At 36.7% G+C, this 12,195-nt stretch overlaps 1 protein-coding gene across 3 annotated transcripts in view; it reads right to left on the bottom strand.

Annotated features, from left to right (window-relative positions):
• Clcn5 (chloride voltage-gated channel 5) overlaps positions 1-12,195 on the bottom strand; it is a 159,269-nt gene that overhangs the window by 39,031 nt on the left and 108,043 nt on the right. For 2 of the 3 annotated variants that reach the window (XM_040280724.2, XM_078034867.1), the window contains one exon: positions 10,902-11,048. In XM_040280724.2, coding sequence (XP_040136658.1) covers positions 10,902-11,048 — 147 coding nt within the window. Of the gene's footprint in view, positions 1-796; positions 937-10,901; positions 11,049-12,195 lie in introns of those variants that run through there. The other variant, XM_078034868.1, reaches the window with a different exon arrangement.

Below are 12,195 nucleotides of genomic sequence, written 5' to 3'. Positions count from 1 at the left end.
CTGTATGGAATGATTTCTGTGAAGACCTTATCTCTGAGGAATTCTGAATGGTATTGTAATTGCATAGTTTCCTGAGAACACTCTTCAGACAAGATCATAAAATGGTGCTACCAATCCTTAGAAGAGAGGTAAGATTCAGTTTGTCAGTCAAATATAGGATAATCTAGTAGCTTCCTGGGATCCAACATTTCTGACAAATGGTTAACTAGGGCTACACCAACATGGTTAAATTATCTCTGATAGCCACAGACCCTGGAACATGCAAGCCACGTCCCTGAAGCATTACCACAACTCCTCTACCACATGGCATAAATTAGAACACAGTGGGGTGGAAAATAATCCACTCAGGAATTATAGTACTACCAAATGCCCTTAAAAATATTATATTTCTATCAAGAGTAGACCAAAGTGTTTCACTGATTGGTAAACAAATGGAGGGACTGGGGTTGTGGCTCAGCAGCAGAGCACTCACCTAGCACGTGCGAGGTACTGGGCTCAATCCTTAGCACCACATAAAAATAAATAAAATAAAGGTATTGTGTCCAACTACAACTAAAAATAAATATATTTTAAAAAATAAAAATAAATGGAAAGCTTTCTGACTCAGTCCTACAAGTAAACAGCTTAAAATTTATCATGCTCATCCTTAGAAGAAAAGATTAGACAAACCGAAAAATCAGTGACTTTTTCGTGGACCCATCAGAGAACTGTGGTTTGTAAAATAAACAATCAACCCAACATCTGAAGTTACAGACTTATCCAAAGAGACACAGAGACACAGCTGATATCTGCTTACCTTTTGAAAAGGCTGGAGCCATAACTTGGGTAGAAAAGCTTAAATGGCAACTTGGACGAACTGCTGAAGGCTGTGTATAGACCAATGTGAGTCTAAGAAACTTCTGGGATCCACGTTCTCAGGGGATTGTATAAGACCAAACCTCTACTTCCAGGAACCTGACCAAATTCTCACAGTGAAGGTCCAAGAAAAAATCCCCTTTTCATTCTTACTAGGGGAGGAGAATAATCCTCATTGTGAAATATGCCCCAGGGCAAAATACTTGGCCTGAGTCTTATCCCAACTGGGTTAAGGGCATTCCTCCTAACTCCAGCTCCTTCTAGCTTTCTAGTTTCCCCTAAGGGGGAAAACATAACAAGGGACAGAGTTTCAGGTAAATAGATAGATTGCAAATGATAACAGTCAGGGAATGGAATGGAAAACAGGGAGAACAAAAAGCTAAATATCACAGGTGAAAAACTTGTGAAGGTCACAGCTATAAGAGAGTCCCAATAAAACAATGAGAATTAATCAGAAGATTACAGAACTGCTTCCTCACCCATACTTTACCACCATACCAAAGGACTCTAATATAATAATAGTAAATTACAGTTGAAAGAATTCAAAACAGAGAATCTCTAGAGGAAATGTACTTAGGGAAACTCAAAATCAAGACGGGTGATGAAAATAAGAACAATAGAGAAATCTGGCCCGACACCTAGTTATACCATACAGTAAATATGACCCAAGTCATAGGCAGTTTGCCATAAATCCTAACACAATGAAATTAAAATAAAAACTAGTAATGGGAAAAAATGCTGGGCCAGGAACGGGTGACACACACATGTAATCTCAGTGACTCAGGAGGCTGAAGCACGAGGATCCCAAATTCAAGGCCAGCCTTGGAGACTTAGTGAGGCCATCTCTCAAAATAAAAAAATAAATAAAAAATAAAATAAGCTGGGGATGTGATTCAGTTGATAAGTGCTCCTTAGTTCAATCCCAAATACCAAAAAATAAAATAAAGCTGGAAAATCCCTAAAGACCTGGAAATTATAAACAACCTATGAAAATTCCAAATAATCTATTGGCAAAAAATGGAAAAATTTTTAAATATTTTGAAGTGATTGAAAATACAATATCCAAATTTGTGGAATGCATGGAAAGCAATGCTTATAGAGAAATTTACAGCATTTAATATTAGAAAAGAAGGCAGACTTAAATCAAAGCCTAAACTTCTACCTGACAAAGTCAGTTTCTCTGGCAAGTGCTTCTGAACACTTAAGGAAAAAAATAATACCAATTTTTCACAGTCTCTTCCAGAAAATAGTAATATAATGATATCAATTAACACCAGAAATATTTGGGAACACTTCTTGACTTACTCACGAGGCCATTACTCTATATGAAAACCAAATAAAGATATTACAAAAAAGGAAAACTACAGGAACTGGAGATGTAGCTCAGTGGTACAGCACTTGCCTAGCATGTGCAAGGTTTTACAGAATCCACTGTAAAAAGAATGAAAAGGTAAAAAGAATGAAAAGGTAAGCCATGGGCTTGAAAAATATATTTGATAAAGGACTGGTATTCAAAATACAAAGAAGTCTTAAAATTCATCAGTCAGAAAGCAACCTAAATTTTAAAATGGGCAAAAGACCTAAATCTTATCAAAGAAAAAAAATATACGTATGGCAAATGGTAAATGAAAAAAAGTGATCACCACCATTTGTTACTAGAGGAATGCAAATTAAAACAATAATGAGATACCACACGATTAGAATGGTCAAAATCTAAAACAATGCCAATTTTGAGGAACTTACATTCTTTGTTGCTATGAACACAAAATGGTATAGCCTGGAACTCAGCAAGACCCTGTCTCAAAATAAAAAGAAATAACAAAGAGCTAGGGATGTGGCTCAGTGGTTGAGCACTCTTGGGTTCAATCCCTGGTACTTAAAAAAAAAAAATGAGCTAACAATCCACACAAAGACATCCGTGGATTTATTTATTTATTTAGGTATTGGGGATTGAAATCTAGGAGTGCTTTAAAACTGAGCTACATCCACAGCCTTTATTTTTCTTTTAATTTTGAGACAAGGTCTCACTAAGCTCCTTAGGGCCTTGGTAAAGTGCTGAGGCTGGCCTTAAACTTTCAATCCTCCTGTCTTGGCCTCTGGGATTACAGGAATACACTATTGTATCCCACAACATTTGTGAATTTAAATGTATATTGCTAAGTGAAAGAAGCTGGTCTGAAAAGGTTACAGACCATATGATCTCACATATGTAACATTCTGGAAAAGGCAAATTCATGGAGATAATAAAGCAGATTTGTGGTCTCTGGGAGCTTGCAAGGGTTGGGGTTGAATAGGTAAAGCATAGATGTTTTTCAGATTCTTCATGCCACTGTAATAGTGGATACATATCACTCTGCATTTGTCAAAACCCATAGAAATTCACAGTACAGAGTCAACTTTAATGTATGCAAATTAAAAAATCATTTAGGAGTTTAGGATCCCAGGGTGGAATGCGGAATATGACAAAAGAATATCTGTATCATGATTAATGAAACAGCCTCACTGAAGGGGATAAGAGGAGAAGGTGCTAAACCAAGTAACTAAAAAGGAATCTGAGAGCAAAGGCAAAAAGAACTGTGCATAAAAACTGCACTCTTTGGGCTGCGGCTGTAGCTCAGTGGCAAAGCACTTGCCTAGTATATGTGAGGCACTGGGTTTGATCCTTAGCACCACATAAAAATTAACAAATAAAATAAAGACATTCTGTCCATCTACAACTACAAAAAAATTTTTTTAAAAAACTTCACTCTAGTAGATAAAGTTGTCTCTCATAGAGGGTACTGGTCAACAATTCCAAAACCACTATACATATATACTAGTCATGAACTAATGGATGATGAATGATAGGAGCCAGGTTTCTCTTTGTTCCAAAGGAAGGTAACACATAAAAGTAAGTGGGGGTGGGGTGGGGGGTGGAGGCTAAGATGATCCATGTAGTGATGGGTTAGAATTAGAATCAGTTTAAGTTTTTAGCTTAATTTAGACTCAAGTTTTGCTTACATTTCATGCTTAGCTTTAGACTCAAGTGGATGGATGGATAGGTACATAGATACATACATTCACACACACACATACATACATACATACACAATGGGGTATTTATTTATGGTGCTGGGTGATTGAACTCAGGATCCTACATATGCTAAGCAATCATCTGAGCTGTATCACCAGCCCACATGCTTTTGTGGGTCTGCATACACACATATATTTCCTTAGTTGGCTGAGAGGCCTAGAAGCAAGAATGTCTTCGTAGAAATGATCAAACATACTGCCCATTGCTTGGTTCCATAATATTTTCTAAATAAAGGAACCAGGGCTCCTTGGAGAGATGCTTGATTCTAGTATTGGAGCAGGAAATATATAACACAGGTCTGGAGCATATTGTAGTGTCCAAAAGTAAGGGAATTATTTTTAAAAACACACAATAATAGGGGTTTATCAAAGGGAAATGGAGACAACTAAAAGAGCTCCCAATGGCCCAAGCTGGAATAATTTGAGCAACAACATAAAGTAGAAATGAATTACAACCCAAAGTATAAAGTAAATGAATCCATAATGATATAAATGATTGATTAAATAAATGAATGGAAGAAAACAAACAAATCTTACATGCAGAATAATCCTAAATAATTGTAGATTTTTACCTTCAAAGAGGTGAAGAACTTAAGTGTGGACTACACAGTGACTTCCTTCCAATGAGTATAGTATGGAATGATGGAAAAAAGGATAGTTTCACAGTAGAGAAACCTGACAAGCAATCAATCATCGAGGCCATCGAGGTTACCATCAACAGCAGTAAATCATGTCGACAGGATGGACCTTTGATATGATGTGCTGAGAACGGCACTTGACCTCAATGGTCTCCCTCCTCAAAACCTATAATCCAGTCTAATCATGAAAAAAAACATCACATAAATTCCAACTAAGGGACATTCTACAAAATACCTGAGCAGTGCTCAAAACCCTTAAGGTCACCCAAAAAGAGGCAAGTCTGAGAATGTGCACGAGACACGATATATTCTATGTAATGTGAAATTCTGGATGAGACATTAAATAATCACTAAGTAAATTTGAATAAAATATGTACTTTAGTTAATTAAAAATAGAAATAAATAAAAGGGTGAAACATTAGAGGACATCAATTCTAAAAGCTCCTGATATCCCTGTGAAGTAACCACAAGCCTACAGACACCATCATAGATATCATTTTAAAGATTTAGCATCTGGCCCCACAGAGGTTTAGAATTGGGACACATTTTTTTTAAGCTTAAAAAGTAGCAGTTAACTGCCACTCTCCCAGACTAAGTGTCCAGGGGAGTTCCAGAATTATGAGGATGATGGATTTTGAAGTACCTTTTCTTCTCCTCCACACACAATCCACACAATTGCTTTAGTTGGGCAGCTCAGGGGAAGCCTAAATGAGGTTAGAATGGTAGGTTTCTCCATGAGCTGGAGTCCAAGATGTTTTCCGTTTCTCCCTGGAGGAAAATTATGACTTTTCTACAACATGGCAGAACAAACAGAACTTTTTCACAAGTTACTTGATGGAATTCAAGTTCCATCATGTTTTCATTGACTATTCATTTCATTCAACTGCTATGATTCTTGTTCTGCTCTGGGACATTGGGAGGTTATGCTGAGTCTCAACAGGTGTTATGTGGGAACACAGCCTACCTCATAATATGCTTCAGCTTTGAAGTTATCCCTGACCCATTTCTATTTTATTCCCCACATCTAATTGGTCATATCAATTTCCCCTGTGACATTTCTCCAGAACCTATTATTCCTTCCTCTTCATTCCTTTGTCTTCATTCAGGCCTTTTGATCTTTTGCCTAGATTTTTAAAATAACAACAGCTTTACTGATCTCCCACTCACTGACACTTCCTCTCAATCCATCCTCTATACTGCCAATTCTCAAAAACTCAAATCTGATCATGGCATTCCTCTGATTTTAAATCATTTGAAGTGACTTGGTTACAAGATCCCAAAGCACACACAATCTGACCCCACCTAGATTTCTAGCTAGCTATCCAGCCTATCCCCTACTGCCCTCCCTTCTGCTCCAACAGCCACCATCCTCCACACCCCAGGAACCTGAGACCTCAGACAGGCAGAGTCTGTGTTTCTGGAATTCAAAAGGCATTCTCACGCTGCTGCACCTCTACATGTGTTGCTCTCTCTGCCAGGAATGTCTCCTCATGCAAATAGTTGATGCATTCTGGGTAGAAAGACAAGAAAGTGAGGGAAAGCAGGGAATGGGAGAGCACTACTAGAATAGCACAGTGCTGGGCTCATGTCTGGGTCCTCCATAAATACTAAATGAATGAATGAATGCAGTGCTGACCATGAGGTCTAGATTGCAGAGGCAGAGAGTGAGAACAGATGGACGATGAGAACAGCTCTGAATGTTTCCCTTTTTCTATTTTCCTCCCCCTCTGCTTCTTTCAGATCTCTGTGTTTATGTTTCTTCTAATTTACAGACTACTATAACACTACCTCAGATGCATTTAGCCATGCCATGCATAATTTATTTATTCATTCCCCATAAATCAATTCCTCTAGCCATCTGGAAAACAAGAACCACTTTTACTGCCTTTCAAGCTCCTTCCAACTAATCTTTTTAGTACGTGCTATTGTGCTTGCTACAAAATGTAGTATTTTATGCACAGTTTCACCGTCACATATCAAAGACATTGTGACCATTTTTCTGTTGGTACTGTCTATTAGGAAACCCCATGTGAAAACATTAAATAAAGTAAGAATGATTTGAAAGCAAAGCAAGAAAACTGCATTACTAGAGATTATAGTAAGTGGACTAATTTCTGCATGTGGCTCATAGAAAGCTGCCACATTATTTTATGGTCAGACTTTGAAAACCACAAGCAGTAATTCTCCTATAAAAGCTAGTGAAGAAGGATGAAGGAATTCTCATGTAAAAGCCCAATCTATAATCACAGGCAATGTGAAAAAAGAATCTTAATCTGCCTCGGTTTTCTACTCTATGAAATGGGAATAATGAACTGTCGCTTGCCCCAATCATCACTGAGACCAACACGAACACACAATGTACTTTGGTGATATGGATGCTATGAAACCATTTTCTATTAGAAGCAACCATGATAACTAGGTAGGCCAAACTGGCTTAGCCAGATAGAGCCATGATTGCTATTATAACTGACCCACTATGGATACTAAATGCATGTAAGTGCAAGTGATGTGCAAACACAGTTTTCTTTTGTAAAAGTAGGCAGATATGAAAAATCATTAAACACTAAACCATGAGTATCTCCCTTTTTTGAACTTTAAATTCAGGGTTGTCACCTGCTGGCACTTTCCTGAGTTATCTCTCTTGGGCAAACTTCTGTTCTAGGCAAACTTCTATTCATCCTTTTTAACCTGTGGTTTTTATACTGAAAGGCTCACCCCAAATTCATTGCTTCCTCAAAAAGAGGCATCCATTACTTAAATGTTATTCCTAATTATTATCTATTGCCATACAGTTTATTTCCATCCTAGTAATTATCACACTGAGTAATTTACTATGTAATTTGTCTACAATTGGCCCTATGTATTCAAAGGTTTCCACATCTGAAGAATTCAGCTGAAGATTGAAAATATTTTTAATAAACTGTGTCTTTACTAAATATGTACACTATTTTGTCATTGTTCTCTGAAAAATACTACAAGTATTTTATAGCATTTCCTTTTTGTGGTGTTTTTTCATTTTTGTTTTCTTGTGCTGCTGGGAATTGAACCCAGGGCCTTGTGCATGTGAGGCAAGCACTCTACCAACTGAACTATTTCCCCAGCCCTATTTTTTGCATTTACTTTTTTACCAGTTATGATAAGTAATCTAGAGATGATTTAAAAAATGAAGGAGAAGGGCTGTGGTTGTGGCTCAGTGGTAAAGCACTTGCCTAGCACATGTGAGGCACTAGGTTAAATCCTTAGCACCACATACAAATAAATAAATAAAATAAAGGTATTGTGTCCATTTACAACTAACTAAAAATATTTTTTAAAAAAAAGAATACAGGAGAATGTGTATAGGTTCTATATAAACATTATGCCATTTTATCTAAGGGACTTGAGAATCCACAAATTTGGAGTCTGAGGACGTCCTGAAACCAATACCCCCCCTGATACCAAGGAACAACTGTATTTACTCATTTATTATCTTCCCTCACAAGATCTAAGTTCAGATCAATATCTGTCTCAGTTCCACCACTGTATCCACAGTATCTACAATAGTGTTTCACTCACAATAGGTGCTCAAAAAACTATTTATTAAATAAATAGATGAAGGAGCTTTGTCCTTGCAGTAATAATAAGGTTAAGGTTAATTAAAAAATTTTTTTTCAGTACCAGGGATTGAAACCCAGGGTGCACTACCACTGAGCAACATCTCCAGACCTTGTTTATTATTTTGGAACAAAGTCTTGCTAACTTGTCCAGTCTGGCCTCAAACTTGCAATCCTCCTGCCTCAATCTCCTGAGTTGCTGGGAACTTAGGTATGCACTACCATGTTCAGCTAATTCAACTTCTTAGCATGACATGCAAGATTCTGACTTAGTTATTTGAGCTTACATTCTGTCTTTTTATACCTCTGTATCTTATGTTTGTTGATATCTTTCTGCAAAACCTTACTTTTTGTCTGGCATGTTCTCCTTCCTACAAAACAACTAATCTTTCAAGTACCTGCTCCAATATACCCTTTTTTGTGAAATTTCTGAACCACTGTAGGTACACAGATACACACAAGACAAACTTTACAGAACTTATGCTATAGAATTATAGCAGTAAATAATAATGTAACAATAATATCTAAATTGTTTGAGATAGTATCTCACTATACAGCCCAGATGGCCTCAGATTCCTGAGCTCAAGTGAAACTCCTGCCTCAGCCTCCCCAGTATGGGAACTACAGGAGTGCAACATCATGCCTGGATGATCCTTAATATTTAACTCTATGAGCATTTAACTCTATGCCACTTACAGTTATAAGTACTTTATAGGTATTATCTCATTTAATCCTAAAACAACCCTAAGAGGTAGGTACTATCATAAGTACTTTGTGTGGCTGTTTAGCTAGCTAGAATTAATTTAATGAAGGTAAGGATGATGTCAAAGCCCTACTAATTCCCAGAAACTAAAGTGTCTACAAAGTTGCATGCCCTTAAAACAAATTTGCTAAGTAATGAATTCTGACAGTACTTCCTTGTCTTCTGTCTTTGAGAATAGCAACACTGGTCAGTTAAAGTACCCGACAATAGTTTTAAAGTAATTCTACAAATTTAATCTTAAAGCTATAATGTCCTTTCTAAAAGTACAAGAAGAAACACAGAAGTCCCCACTTTTGTGGGGATATAACTGACTATATAAAAATTAAAATATTTGTAGATTTGTGAAAACAAAGTTATAAAATACAAACCAGAAACAGAAAAATATGTCCAACCTATATCAGAAAAAGAATTAGTAATAATAAAGACTCCAATAAATTAATAAGAAAAGATAATCAGACCATTAGAAAAACAGAAACATCATATGAACACGTGAAATCACATTAAACTCCATTAAATAAAAATTATTTTTAAATGGCAGGGAATGATGGTGCACACCTATAATCCCAGCAACACAGGAGGCTGAGGCAAGAGGATTATAAATTGGAGGCTAGCCAAAAAAAAAACTTAAACAGTCTGGGGATATAGCTCAGTGGCAAAGCATCCCTAGGTTCAATCCCCAGTACCAAACAAAATAAAAGTATTTTAAATGAAGATTAAAATAATAATGGAAATTATTTATCCTATCATATTATAAACTGTTAAAATGATGATATTCATTAACACAGTGAGGTTGTCAGAGAAATAAAACACTATTACATTCAAGTTGCAAAAATGCTGTTCATATGCTTAACAGATATGTATCTACAAGGTTGTTCATTGAAGTATTATTTGTAATAGCAAAACATGGTAAACAACTAAAATGTGCATTAACACAAGTTTAGTTAACTATAGTACAACCGTATCATATGATTGTATACAATCATGGGAAAGTGGGTAACCAAACAACTTATTAGGAGAATTTTCACTTTGTAGATGTATTCTAGTTAATAAAAATCCAGTTACAAAATGGGAAAAGAAATTGAACACATACTTCATCAATGAATACTAAGGCTGGTAAATAAGCACATGACATTGATGTTAGCCATTAATAGCCATTAAAGAAATTAAATTGAAACCATGATTAATACTACATACTTCTTAGGACAGCTAAAATAAAATTACTGAAAACACCAAGAGCTGTAAAGGATGTGAAGCAAGTGGAACTGTCATGACTATAGCTAGTTCAGATGCAAAATGGTATAGGCAGTTTGGACAGTGGTTTGGCAGTTTCTTATAAAGTTATACATACTAGCTCAGACATGTGTGCTAAGAAATGTGTTAAAACTCAGAGAACAGCATACCAGAAAGTAAATAAAGAAATTCCAGCTACTTGGGGGGTGGGGCTGAGGCAGGAGGATCCCTGGTTCAGGGTCAACCTGAATAACTTAGTGAGATCCTGTCTCAAAATAACATATCAAAAGGTCTGGGGATGTAGCACATTGGCAGAATGCCTCTGGGTTCAATTCCCAGTATGTATGTATGGATGAATGGACAGATGGATAGAAGGAAGAAAGGTAAGTATACATTTACCATATGACCCAGTGATCCTATTCCTGGGTATGCTATTCATTTAAAAAAGATAAATCTCTAAGGCATTAACTTGAGTAAAGAAGCTAGTCTCAAAAGGTGACATGTGATTTAATGTATATGACATTATCAAAAAGAAAGAATACAGGGACTGATCAGTGGTACCAGGGGCTAGAGAGGAGGGAGGTCTGACTGCAAGAATTCTTTATGGGTTGAACCTGTCAGAGGTGGAGGTTACAAGAATCTAGGCATGTGTTAAAATGCAGAGTCCTGTGTGTCAGAAAGGAAATTTTACGGTACATAAATCTAAAGTAAATTTTAAAAAGAAATTATTGTCATCAGTAATGATAATACCTTCTATTTCTCGGTCTAAAGGAGGAACATCATCTCTCAAAGAGAAATCCATAGCTGTTCCTGGTATGTCCATCAAGTCTTCATCGCTGGAGCTGCTCTGGAAGCTACTAAAACTCCCCTGCTGAAAACCTCTGTTATCCATGGCTCCTATAAAGAAAGAAAAATAAGAGGCTTATAATAATGACATCTGAGTCCCCAACCCCTCCTTTTTCAATTGTGGTAAACACACATAAAATATAACATCTGAATCATTTAAAGTATGCAATGCAGGAGCACTGAGTACATTTGCAATGCTGTGCAACCATCACTACTATCCATTTCTAGAACTTTTTCATCATTCTAAATAGAAACTCTGTACCCAGTAAACAATCACTCCCCATATCTCCGTCCCTGGTAACTTCTATTGTACTTTCTGTGTCTATAGACTTGCTGACTCTGGATATTTCATATAATGGAATCATACAGTATGCAGCTTTCTGTGTCTTGTTTCTTTTACTTAGCATAATGTTTTCAAGGTTCATCTATGTTAGGGCATACATTTGACTAATTTTTGTGGCTGAATATTATTCAACTGTATGTATAGGCCCTATTTTATTTATCCATCGATTAGTTGAAGGACACTTGGGTAGTTTTCCCCTTTGAAGTTGCCACTTATCTTTTTTTGGAGGGGGAGGTACCAGGGATTGAACTCAGGGGCACTCAACCACTGAGCCCCATCCCCAGCCCTATTTTGTATTTTACTTACAGACAGGTCTCACTGAGTTGCTTAGCACCTTGCTTTTGCTGAGGCTGGCTTTGAACTCGCGATCCTCCTACCTCAGCCTTCTGGGCCACTGGGATTACAGGCATGTGCCACTGCGCCCAGCTGAAGTTGCCACTTATTCTTATGCCTTCTTTTGTATATTTACTTTGACAATACAGAACTGTGAAGTACTTACTTAATATACTCAGTCACCCTCTAGTTATGTATCTCTAGACTATACTAAATACTAAGTTGGGGGGCAGGGTTGAAAACCATTAAAATGAATATAAAATCAAATAAGAGCCTGTTTACAAATATAAATGGAGTTCACAAATAATTCAGATTAAAATCAGATACAGTATTGAGAAATGTACTGGTCATATTTTCTTTAATATTTATTTTTTAGTTATAGTTGCACATAATACCTTTATTTTATTTATTTATGTTAATGGTGGTGAGGCTCAAACCCAGGGCCTCACACATGCCAGACGAGTGTTCTACCGCTGAGCCACAACCCCAGCCCCAATACTAGAAATTTTCTATCTCCCAAGT

Source organism: Ictidomys tridecemlineatus, chromosome X, assembly GCF_052094955.1.
Source record: "Ictidomys tridecemlineatus isolate mIctTri1 chromosome X, mIctTri1.hap1, whole genome shotgun sequence".
NCBI lineage: Eukaryota > Metazoa > Chordata > Mammalia > Rodentia > Sciuridae > Ictidomys > Ictidomys tridecemlineatus.
The sequence above is the reverse complement of the archived record's forward strand: the minus strand, read 5'-3'. Positions and strand labels throughout refer to the sequence as shown.